General features: G+C 45.5%; 2 protein-coding genes across 2 annotated transcripts; one reads left to right on the top strand and one right to left on the bottom strand.

Moving 5' to 3' along the window:
- The first annotated feature begins 6832 nt into the window (after positions 1–6832).
- On the top strand, positions 6833–7447 carry LOC119373969 (ras-like GTP-binding protein rhoA). The gene has a single exon (XM_037644063.2). The coding sequence runs from the start codon at positions 6833–6835 to the stop codon at positions 7445–7447; it is 615 nt and encodes a 204-aa protein (XP_037499991.2).
- Positions 7448–9126: 1679 nt separating this feature from the next.
- LOC119373871 (ras-like GTP-binding protein Rho1) lies at positions 9127–9669 on the bottom strand. The gene has a single exon (XM_037643966.1). It carries the CDS (start codon positions 9667–9669, stop codon positions 9127–9129), a length of 543 nt encoding a protein of 180 aa, XP_037499894.1.
- Between the last annotated feature and the right edge of the window lie 3325 nt (positions 9670–12994).

Genomic DNA, 12994 nt, shown 5'->3' with positions numbered 1-12994 from the left:
TGTTTGCTTTTTGCGGGTCTGCTTACGGCAATATTTATTTAACGTGCTGGCGAGGTAAGCTCTCTGCTTTATTCTTACTTTTAGCTGCCTGCATCATTCCTGCTACTGTTTACAGACTTATATTTCACTTAAGTTTACTGCTATGTCAAGGTGACATTGCGAACAAATATATAATAATCTGCGCGTGCTTGGAGTATACAGTAACAAAAATTCAGCTTACTGCTTAGTAAAATAGCAAAATTGAGTTTTCATGATAACAACGTAAATTATTGGGAGCCATCTCAAAGATGTTAGCAAAGGGGTTGGAGAAACATTATTATACAAAATGCTCCGTTTTTGTAATGAGCGTGCCAATGGGCCGGTTTACGCTATTTTACATAGGCAGCGGATTTTCTGTGGTCTTACCTTAAATGCCTAATTGTCGTAGCTATTAGGGGTTACCCGCCGCGGTAGTGGTTATGGTGCTTGAATACTGACCCGTAGGTCACGGAGGCCGCATTTCGATTCCCGTGTGCTTATATTTAAGCTTTAGAACACCACGTGGTCGAAATTTCCGGAGCCCTCTACTTCGGCGTCCCTCATAATCATATCGTGGTTCTGGGGCATAAAACGCAACAATTATTACCTCTTCGGGGTGTCTCCTGTATCGTGCTTCTATACTTATTCACTGCGTTTGATACGGAACCACTTTTCTATTTTACGTAGTTACATTTGTTTTCCTGTTTAGTCTTCACTAATCACGAAGTAATTGGAGCTCTAAATGGCAATACCGTGTAAAGAGCGGCTGTGTCCTGCGGCGCTTTGTGCAACTATAGAATACGTCTGACACGTGACACGTTTTCTGGGCTGCAGATGTCATCTCATAGAAGAAAATTCGTTAAAGGATAGCGCATTACTGAGTACGTCGCTAACGAAAGCTTTACGCCAGCAGATATGTAGAATATAAAATTTATTGCAGTTTTATGTCCTCTACGTAAACACGATGAGTCGCAAAGAATGTCGCTACTAGCGTTGTTGCTGATGTCACCTGTCCGCTGATCGGGTATTGCGAAAACTGTGGTACGTTTACGGGGCAAGGTAGTACTCCACAGCGGTATTTGCACCTGTGTGCGGAAGCTTCTCATTGAAGTTCTTGTGATTAGATGGCAACCCGCTAGCTGGTCGGCAAGCAGAGCAGCGACTCCACCCAATTACAAAAGCGACAAGCAAAAACCGCTATCAGCGAAGTATATAAAGAGGGACGTGTCATGTTAAGCAGCTAAAGCAACCCCAGTAAGTTGCTCCGGAATGAATGATAACTTCGAGCAAGCAATACAAAACTTTTGAACTACTAACAGACATTTTATTCAAATTAAACAAATTGGTCGCAGTTCATAAATTCTTAAGCGAACATTTTTGTGCACCGGCGTTAAGTGATACATTACCGTATATACAGATTATAAATAACGAATTCCGAATGTATCGAAGTATCTTAATACACAATTGGAAGGCACCGTATCGGATACAATCAGCGTTGTGGTATCTTGTATCTGTATCTCAAATACTTCTCGCCTGAGTATCTTGTATCGTATCGCGATACAGTTTCAAAGTATCTTTGCCCAGCCCTGTTCGTTGGTCAGTGCCTTGTGGCGTGGTTTCTCAAACCCACTGCGAGGATTATCCATAAGTCGGACGGTCAGTATGTTCGCTGTTGGTTGGCTTGGTTGGTGGTTGGACCTTGTTCAACCTGGCGCTCACCCACTGGTGGGGGATCGGACCACTGAACGGCGCGGACCCTTAGTTTTGAGATCAAAATTGTGTCTTACATTTTCCATATTGTTTCGTAATCAGATTACGTAAAGGAAGAAACTCACACTACTATTCAAGGCTAGAAAAACATATATAATATAATCATTATATATTATATATATATATATATATATATAAGTATCTACATACTATATATCTTTTTGAGACAGTATGAATGGAAAATAAAATGAAATTAAATAACCTGAAATAGCAATTCGCTTTGCTCTCCCGTAGAAATCGCTACGGCTTCGCAAACCTTCCTGGTGGCTGATGGACCCAATTAAAATTGCCCCCAAAGGAAAGAACCATCGGAAGGGATAATTTAATCGCATCCTTCGGAGGGGTTCCTCTAGCAGTCTTTTCCTTTGATTTTTACAATCTGCTGCTATAAAGAAGTGGTGCAGGATTCACTCTCGTTGCAGTGGTGGCATAAATGTGACTGAGACAGACCAGACCTGTGCAGGTAAAAGTTCAGTGGGGGAACTCGGCATCGTAGTCTGGTGATAGATATTTCTGCCCTTCTGCTGGAGCACCATCGATTTTTCCACGAAAAGTCAAGGTGAAGGAATTCGGATGTTGACAAAGGAGATTTACCAATGTCAACCGACGTGGCAAACTTTTCAAATCGCGCCGAAGAGACAAAGGCCAACGTCGGTAAAATAGAAATTATGGGACCATCGCGTGATGCAACTGCAAGCGCGTCCGCACATTCATTGAGGGTTAAACCTCTGTGACCTGGTACCCACACCAAGCGAATAAAACGTAAATGTCTTGGGACAAGAGAATAAAATATTTCTAAGGTACATGACATGTTAGGTGCCGTCAATGAAGAACAAACAGACAGACAGTCCTGTTAAAATGACTACTTCTGTTATAGATAAGGGTAATTTACGTAAAGCTAGGATGATTGCAAGTAATTCCGCTTGATAAATAGGTGTAAAATCAGGCAAACGATTGAGAAAGACCAATCCAAAGATAATGATGTAATTCCCACTCCTGCCTTTTCTTCACAAACTGAAGCATCAGTAGCTATTACGATGTTGTATCTAAGTTTGACAAATGGTCTTCCAAAATGGCCTTTATGTATCTATTAGGTAAGTCTTTGCATTTCTTAGGAAATATGTCGTCGAATTGTATTCTAATTGGGTGCACAGATCTGTTCGACACAAGTACTTCACGAAGGTTTACTTGTAATGATGCCAAGAGTTTTTGTGCGAAAATGACTTGTGGACACCGTAATCGAGACCACTGATGGCTAAAAAATGACATCGGCTGATTAATAAAAACATACTGCGACCTCCTCAGGGGTGATGCATATATCTTTAGGAAGGTACGTACTGTCAGGATGTGAAAGCGTGTAAGAAGAGAAGGCAGGCGCGCTTCTTTGTATAAAATATTATTCGCAACAAATTTAGGAAGCCCAAGACATAAACGTAGTGATTCGCGTTCTAGAAGAACTAATGGCCGAAGTTTGTAGGCAGGTGCCCCAGAAAACAAGACGCAGCCGAACTCCAATATCGGGCGAATATACATGCAATAAATCATAAGAAGCAGATCACGTCGTAATCCTGTCCGCTTATTGCTGAGCCTGGTTGGTTCCTCAGTACTTATAGGGGACTCCATGCAAGAGTTCTTCCTCCTCGTCTTCTCGTGCTTCCAATTGCAGTTATGTGTGTTCTCAAATCAGCCCATCTTTATGCCCTGTTAAAGAACCCTAATTGTTAAAAAAATGTAGTTGGCTTGATATGTCAATTTCACGACCATATCCCTAGAGTTTGTATCGCTCAAGGTTGAACGGCGGGCTTGTTGGTGGTTCATAGCATCCAAGGTATAGCGCATCCAGGGCTGGGCAAAGATACCTTGAAATTGTATCGCGATACGATACATGATACCCAGGCAAGAAGTATTGGAGATACAGATTCAAGATACTACCGCAATAATTGTATCCCATACGATACTTGCCAAAAGTATCTTAAGATACTTCGATACATTCGCAAATTTGTTGTTATAGACCATCATAATGCAGTAGCGAACGCCCATGAACAAAAAGGTTTGCTTGAAAATTTCCATAATGTGACCAATTTTGTTTTACTTTAAAGGGGTCATGAACCACTTTTCCAAGTAATGATCTAATGGCCTCAGTATCGGAGTGTACTGCCTCCCGAATCGATTGCCGCAAAAATTTCTCGAATCCGTCAAGAATCAGCGGAGTTACGGGGGTGTGGCGCACGCTCCCAGCGCTTTCTCTCTTTTCTCGTGCCGACGAGCGCACTGGAAGCTAGACAGGGAGGGATGGCATGGGGGAAAGAAGTTACGCCAGCGCGCGTCATGAAACGCGATCGCTCTCCCGCTGTGATTCGCTTGCGCGAGTGCGGCTACCGTGTACTGAGGAGTGCGGCGCCGGCAAGTGGCGGCACCCCGTGTCAAGAAGCGCATCTGATCCGAACGCCGGCTCTCGATTTACGTCGGCTATCGGCCATAAGCATGCTATGTCTCTTGCGACGTACAGCGGACGAGACGCCCCGCCCACCGACGAGAGTGAGAACCGGCCTCTGTTTGAAAGAGGGTGCCTGGGGAAACGGCAACTTCGCGCTCCGCTTGTGGCCATTACGCGGCGCGCACGACTGTAATATTTGGCAGAGCAGTTCATAGCCGTGTCAGCTTTCCGCAGGATGTGTTTTTTCAATCAGCCCAAGGGGTGCTTCATGACCCCTTTAATGAAATGTCTGTTAGTATCTCAAAAGTTTTGTCCTTCTTGCTCAAAGTCCATTAGTTTACTTCCGACAGAACTTATTGGAGTTTGCTTCGGCTGCTTAACAGGACAGCTCTTCACTGACAGCGGCTCTTGCTTGTCATTTTTGTAATTGATGAGAGTCGCTGCTCAGCTGGCCAACCTCAGCTAGCCGGTCGCCATCTAATTACAAGAACTTCAATAGAAGCCTTCGCACGATTGCGCAAATACCGGTGTGGAGTTTTACCTTGTCTGTAAAAGACCGTTTGCGCAATACCGTATCACCGGTGTACAGCAGCGACAACGCTGCTAGCGACATTTTTCGTGACGCATTGTGTATACGTATAGAGCTCATAAAAGTGCAATGACTTTTCATGTTCTACTTACCTGCTGGCGTAAAACGTTCGTTATAAATATACGCACTAACTTGCAATCTTTTAACAATTTTTCTTCAACGAGAGAAAATGTGCACCCCAGAAATATCTAATACCTATTGTATTTTATCGTGGTGGTGACGATGAAGAAGGCGGCAGTCACCCTGGTAGAAACAAAACTGCTCATTGGGCAATCTTCTGCCCAGAAAAATAAGTAACTCAATGTATCTACAAGCAAAAGAACGCTGTGCACTAATGGCGGCAATAAATATCGTTGGCCTTCGGCGTTCTGATCATCGGCAGAACGCGTGGTCCTCTATTCATCAGCGATGGAAACTGCGCATAATTTTAATAATTTTTGCAGTTTTGCATCACAAAATCACTATATGATTATGATGGACGCCGTAGCGGAGGGCTCCGGAAAGGTCGACTACCTGAAGTTCTTTAACGTGCCCGTAAATCGAAGTACACGGGCCTCAAGTATTTTCGCCTCCATCGAAAATGCCACCGCCGCGACCGGGATTAAATCGACAGCAGGAAGAAAAAAATAGGGTACACGAACATATCTTCTGCTAGGTAAACGCTTCATCTATTAGATCTAGCATCGGTACATGTGGCGCTATAGTTAAGATCTTATTTCCACAAAAGTCAATCGCATGTAAGTCGAACTTACATAAACAAGATGCTTCAAATCGGTCATGTGTGAAAGCCACGAGACGCAAAGCAACCCTATGCTTCAGATTTCGTAAGGAAGCACTTCGCAGGGGAGCGGCATCAGTATTTCCGCGATAATCGCCGCACGTATTGTGGTACGCGGCGCTGGACAGTGGATAAGGGTACCTATCATGGCACTGGCACACGAGAAAAGAAGAAAATCGAGAAAAGAAAGGCACGTGAGCTAAGCATAGACGTTCGCGCGCTTGTTCTGTCGAGACTACGCGAGCGCTGTCATGTTGCTCGGCTCCACCAACGGGGACGCGCACACATCATCGTTTTCCAAAATGATAACAATATGTCACTGCACTTAGATTTATTCAGTCGGTTTAGTGGCACCAGTACCAGCTTGAGAAGCACACTTGATTATTGATTCGTACGGTGGTGTTCTATAGGAGTATCTTGTATCTTAAGATACACGATACATTAGTGAATGTATCGGAAATACAGACCCAGATAATAGTCTTGCGAGACCTATCGCAATACAGATACAAAATACCCCCAATATTATCTAAGATAGTATCTGAGATACATGTATCATCGATACTGCCCAGCACTGAGCGCATTCAAGACGCGACGAAGCGAAGGACACACATACACAGCGCTAACTTTCAACGAATGACTTTCAACGAATGTGCTCAACAAAACATGCGCTGTTTGTTGAACGTTAGCGCTGTGTATGCGTGTTGCGTGTCTTTAGCTTCATCCCTTCTTGGATGCGCTCTACCTTTGGATGCTTTAAATCTCTCGTTGTGTTAATATGGCAAGCTTGCCTAAAATTTTTCGCAATATGCCGCTCCAGTTTTGACGCTCCTTTAGCACATATTACCACATTGAACATTGTGACATAGCATTGATAGTATGGTTTCTGTCCGATGCCGCTGCACTTACTCGATCTAACTAAAAATTCTCAGTTTGTAAAACAGCACATGTTTTGTTGTTTCATTCCGTTTTATTATTTCTATTTCCTCTCCAACTTCGTTCTCTTCGAGCAATCGTGCCACTGATAGCAGCAATAAATCCACAAAAACTCACCATTACTTTTCACCTTTTAAAAATTCCTGTTTGTAAAAATAAACCGGACCACGCATAACAGTTTCTACAGGTATAAATGAGTAATTACTGTGGAACGTTGAGGCAAAGCGCTCAGTATGGACCATCGGCTTTCTGATAATGAAAGGTTTCCTAGAAGAAGGATACGAAGAAGAAGCAGAAGAAAACTGCCATGGAAGCAGTGCGTTTCTACTCCGTCGGAACACCACAGATGACCGCGATCCGAAAAAAGCTGGTCATCGTCGGCGATGGTGAGGGCAGCGAGAGGCGTCCTCTAAGCGTCTTCGGTGATGGCCAGCTTGCGGATGCCCCTGTGCCTGCCGTCTTGGAGAACTATGTCGCCACCATCGACGTCAGGGCTGAGCTGGCCTTATGGGACACAGCGGGGCAGGAGGACTATGACCGGTTGCGGCCACTGTCGCACCTGAAAAGAGGCTCGACCTTGATGTGCTTCAGCATCGACTCGCCCGACTTCCTGCACAAACCGGAGTCGTGGAGGCCGGAGGTCCGCCACTTCTGCGCCAGCGTGTCCGTCATCTTTGCAAAGGTGATGAACCCCGGCTACCACTTGCCCATGCTTGCAGATCCAGCCATGACGAAGCACGAGCACGGTGTTCCTGAGGAAAAGTGTACCACGTCGGTGAAGACCAACGCCGACGACTCACCTGGAGTACAATCCGCCAAGACCAAGGACGGTGTGCGCGAGGTGGTCGATAGTGCAAAAACGGTCTCCTATCCCAGGTGTAGAGGCCGTAGGATATTCAATTTATTCCGCAATATAGAATAAACCTCTTCCAGTCTCGAGTGAGAAGCCAGAGGGGGGCTGGAGGAGCTTCTCTCGCTTTTCTGTCTTACTCGTATTATTGTGCGCGCCGTCAACAGCTCTCGGTTCGCTATCACGTGCCTCCTGGAAATTGAGGAAGGTTTATATGTTATAATGTTGTTGTTGTTCCTCAGACACTTAACGCAATCCACCACGGCGGATCGGCCGTGAATCGCATGGTGCCCTGATTAAGGAAATTAATTAGCATGCTGAAGGACTAGGTTTAGAAATAAATAGTTTGGACGTAACTCATTCGTGCTATAAACAAATAAAATTCAGAAATAGGACGCTACTGAAGCGTACCGTAAGGTGAAGGAAGAAGGAATGCCTCGTTACCGTAGTACGCTGCTGTTTCGTTGCGTTTGATACTGACCGGACCGCCGCAGTTCAGTGTGAGTGAATACGATACCCTTATGTATTTAACCGGGTGTTTTTTTTTCTAGACAATACAGATTTTTGATAAAAATTCTGTGACCTTCAGACGCTGTCATTTTCGCACAAGAAATCTATGTCGAGGCGGAAATACTTTGCCGCAACTAAAAATGACATTGACGCGACCGATTAACAAACACTTCTTATTTAACTTTTTAATTATTCACTTGAGGGCAGTCATTCTTATTAGAAAGTTGTAGTGCGTGCCAATTTATGGCATACCAATTTTTTCGAAATCACGAACGTTGCACGTAATTCGAGGTACTATTAATCAGCGAGTTCCAAGGCCGATATAAAAAATGATGGCACCCGGCGCGGTGGCTACGCGGCCTCTGTTACGTAAGACCGGAACTACGCGTGACAAGGAAGTGACGAAATTTGAATGAAGGTGCGTCAAAGCAGAATCTGGTCAGGGAAATCGGCAAGCGTTCTGGAATGCGCAAGTAGAGAGCTTATTCTTTGGGTGCGATGTGTAGGGCTTGTCTCTTCCTTTCTTAAACTGTAAAGAGGCGGGAAAAACTATTTCGCCTGTCTGCAAGAAGCTCCGCAGTGGCTGGCCCCGAGTTTTATGCTTCCCAGAGGAAGAAAAGGCAGATATTTCGGTTTTCCTTTGCACAGCTCGACAGAAACAGATAAGCACCAAACACCGCACGCAACGGTAAGGCGATCCGCCATCGCAAGCGATATAACTTGCCACTTTTCACGGAAAGAAACGGCCACGACGCGCCTTTATTCAAATTTCGTCACTCCGTGTCACGGGTAGTTCCGGTCTGACGAAAATGAGTGGGCGCGTTTCGAGCGCGCTGAGCGTGATCAGTTTCGATATCGCCCTTAAAATTCGATGATGAATATCTCAAATTACGTGCAACTTTTTAATTTCTAAAAAAAATGTGTATGTCAGAGATTGTCATGCACTACAACTTCTTAATATAACCAACTGTCTTCAATTGAATAATTCAAAAGTTAATTGTCTGGGGTACAACAACAACGTTATAACATATAAACCTTCCTCAATTTCCAGGAGGCATGTGATAGCGAACCGAGAGCTGTTGGCGGCGCGCACATTAATACGAGTAAGACACAAAAGCGAGAGAAGCTCCTCCAGCCCCCCTCTGGCTTCTCACCCGAGACTGGAAGAGGTTTATTCTATATTGCGGAATAAATTTAATATACTACGGCCTCTACACCTGGGAAAGGTGACCGTCTTTGCACTATCGATCACCTCGCGCACACCGTCCTTGGTCTTGGCATTGTACTCCAGGTGAGTCGTTGGCGTTGGTCTTCACCGACGTGGTACGCCCTTCCGCAGGAACACCGTGCTTGTGCTTCGTCATGGCTGGATCTGCCAGCATGGGCAAGTGGCAGCCGGGGTTCATCACCTTTGCGAAGATGACGGACACGTTGGCGCAGAAGTGGCGGACCTCCGGCCTCCACGACTCCGGTTTGTGCAGGAAGTCGGGCGAGTCGATGCTGAAGCACATCAAGGTCGCGCCTATTTTCAGGTTCGACAGTGGCCGCAACCGGTCATAGTCCTCCTGCCCCGCTGTGTCCCATAAGGCCAGCTCGGCCCTGACGTCGATGGTGGCGACATAGTTCTCCAAGATGGCAGGCACAGGGGCATCCGCAAGCTCGCCATCACCGAAGACGCTTGGAGGACGCCTCTTGCTGCCCTCACCATCGCCGACGATGACCAGCTTTTTTCGGAACGCGGTCATCTGTGGTCTTCCGACCGAGTAGAAACGCGTTGCTTCCATGGCAGTTTTCTTCTTCTTCTTCTTCTTCGTATCCTTCTTCTAGGAAACCTTTCATTATGAGAAAGCCGATGGTTCATACTGAGTGCTTTAGCTCAACGTTCTCTTGTAATTACTCATTTATACCTGTAGAAACTGTTATGCGTGGTCCGGTTTATTTTTACAAACAGGAATTTTTAAAAGGTGAAAAGTAATGTTGAGTTTTTGTGGATTTATTGCTGCTATCAGTGGCACGATTGCTCGAAGAGAACGAAGTTGGAGAGGAAAAAGAAATAATAAAACGGAATGAAACAACAAAACGTGCTGTTTTATAAAGTGAGAATTTTTAGTTATAAGAGATCGAGTAAGTGCTGCGGCATCGGACAGAAACCATACTATCAATACTATGTGACAATGTTCAATGTGATAATATGTGGCAAAAGAGCGTCAAAACTATAGCGGCATACTACGAAAAATTTGAGGCAAGCTTGCAATATTAACACAACGAGCGATACAAAGCATCCAAAGGTATAGCGCATCCAAGAAGAGATAAAGCTAAAGACACGCAACACGCATACACAGCGCTAACGTTCAACAAACAGCGCATGTTTTGTTGAGCACATTTGTTGAAAGTCATTTGTTGAAAGTTAGCGCTGTGTATGTGTCTCCTTCGCTTCGTCCCGTCTTGGAAGCGCTATACCTCTGGATGCTATGAATCACCAGCAAGCCCGCCGTGCTACCTTGAGCGATACAAACTCTAGGGATATGGTCGTGAAGTTGACATATCAAGCCTACAACATTTTTTAACAATTAGGGTTCTTTAATAGGGCATACAGATCGGCTGATTTGAGAACATTTGAGAACACACATAACTGCAATTGGTAGCACGAGAACACGGGGAGGAAGAACTCGTGCACAGAGCCCCCTATAAGTACTGAGGAATCAACCAGTGAACATACTGCCCCCCGACGTATGGATAATCCCTCGCAGTGGGTTTGAGAAATCACGCCACAAGACACCGACCAACGAACCTAGGGTACAACAACTTTTCTTTAATTTTTTAGCACTTCACAACAATATTTATTAAAGGCACCGACAACTGGTCACAACGTGTGATTCGATCCTGGTAAAAATGAAAAGACAGTGAAATATAGTGACATATTCCAGCATCCTTTTCGCGTTGTGAGTGGGATTTATATTTTTCAATCGTGTTTAAAAGTAAGAAAAACCGGTATGTCGAGCAGCCTAGCGGAGGATCCTTGAAGCTGGAATATGCAGTCGATCACTTTTTGCTGTACGTATAGTCACCTAGTCTCATGCTGTCAGGCGCGCCATAAGTAGTCCTGAAAGTTAGAGTATGTATATTATCTATCCCCGCTCTATTTGGTGCTGCTTACGAGGTAAAAGGAGATGCACGGTGAGAACCGGCGCTGCCTTCGCGGTAACCAGTGGACATGTCGAGCCGCGGCGCATGCGCGCGCCGTGCACGCATGCGCAGCAAAACGCCGCCCTCGAATATGAAGCGCTCTCGCGTTCACTGTTTGCAGCATGGGTTGTCACTTGTGTTTACGACTTCATATTCTCAGCAGATTGAAAAATTCTGATTAAAAATGTTTCACGGCGTTTTCCACGTTACCGTTCCGTGATTAGACACTCTCACCGGGGAGCTTTCCGTTGCGCTGAAGAAAATGGGACCATAAAAATTGGTTGCCGGTCCCTTTAAAACCGCAAGAGTTCAGCAAATCCGAAAAAGTAAAAACGCAACGCGTACATTTCGGTTTGTGTTTCATGTACGCTGTTTAGTCGCGTCACTCTAGTGTAAGAAACTTCCGAAATAAATATACAACATGCATATAAACAACATATATAAACAACAAGGTTGGTAGGATAAAATCTGCATAATGACAGCTCGACTAGTCCCACCTGCCCGTGAAAACACAAGCAGCAACATGGCAAGAACGGTCAATACATACATTTATAGCAACATTGAAAAAACAAAAGGAAATGCATACAGCAAACGAAAACGAGAACAAGAAAACGAGAATTTAGCGATTTGAAATGGCTGAGGAAATATTTTTCCAAAGGCACATAAGAAAGGTCACACTCACAATAGCAGTTGCAGTAATGGGTTTTTAGGAGCGAAACATGTTTTCATCATATAATTTATATTCATTTAGCGTTGAGGGAAGACAATAGGACAGCGTTTGAAGACCGTAGCTTGCGCGTGGACGCGGAAATGCCCAATGTTCAGTGTATCGGTTTACGCGAGACGATTGCTTGGTTTTCAAGTCCTCGATGTTCCTGATATGAGTGGTACCCCCAATCGTTTCGCGTTTAGAAAAACTCGTAAGCTGATACTCGTGTAGGTGTAGGTGAACTCGGGTAATTTTATATTAGATGAGACGCATCTTATGGCGGAGTTCAATCCGGTGTGCGGAGGTGACCACCCTTACTGCGCATGCGCAAGCCCTCTCCACACACCTCCTCTCCATACACCTCTCTCCCCTGCCCCCCTCCACTCCCCCTCTCCCGCGCCTCATTCTCTCCTGCGACGAGTAGGCAGCAGCGATGCCTCCGGCGTCTTGATGTGGCACGAGCGGCCGATGGCCGCCTCTGCTTATGTGGCTCTAGACGCGGGACGCTCGCGCTCTCCTGCACTCGGTGAAGAATTTCACCACGACACCAATGGCATGGACTGCAGAGAGGCAGACGCACATGATCTTGCGACTTTGCTAGAGTCGAATACCTCGGACGCCGGCAGTGCCACGCAGCGGGAGCTGGATGGAGAATGGAACACAGTGCTGATTCTACGCCAGAGGAAGGCACAGGCTCGAGAACGCAAGAAAAAAAATTACAACATCTCCCACTCAAGCTAACCATCTCCCCGCTGCTTCGCATCCACACATGGTTCCCTTTAGCGGGATGACCTTTGTATGGTAGGTCAGCAAAAGCCCGTAAGGCTTGCTTCTGCAACGTAACTAGATTACCTCATGATGCATAACTTCGACTGGGTAGCGCATAAAACAGGGACACAAAAGATAGAGACGTAGACAGCACAAGCGCTAACTTCAAGCCACGTTTATTTCGGAACACGCAAGAATATATACATCACTAATCACAACAATCTCAAGCGTCTGGCTCATGACATGAAAATACTTTAGACTATCAACAAACCATTTCGTGTGTGTGTGTGTGTGTGTGTGTGTGCGTGTGTGTGTGCGCGCGTGTGCGTGTGCGTGCGTGTGTGTGTTTGTGCGTGTGTGTGTGCGCGTGTGTGTGTGCGTGTGCGTGCGTGCGTGCGTGTGCGTGTGTGTGTGTGTGTGTGTGTGTGTGTGTGTGTGTGTGTGTG

This window comes from Rhipicephalus sanguineus, chromosome 1 (assembly GCF_013339695.2).
Source record: "Rhipicephalus sanguineus isolate Rsan-2018 chromosome 1, BIME_Rsan_1.4, whole genome shotgun sequence".
In the NCBI taxonomy this organism is placed as follows: domain Eukaryota; kingdom Metazoa; phylum Arthropoda; class Arachnida; order Ixodida; family Ixodidae; genus Rhipicephalus; species Rhipicephalus sanguineus.
This window is presented reverse-complemented; position numbering and strand designations above follow the sequence as displayed.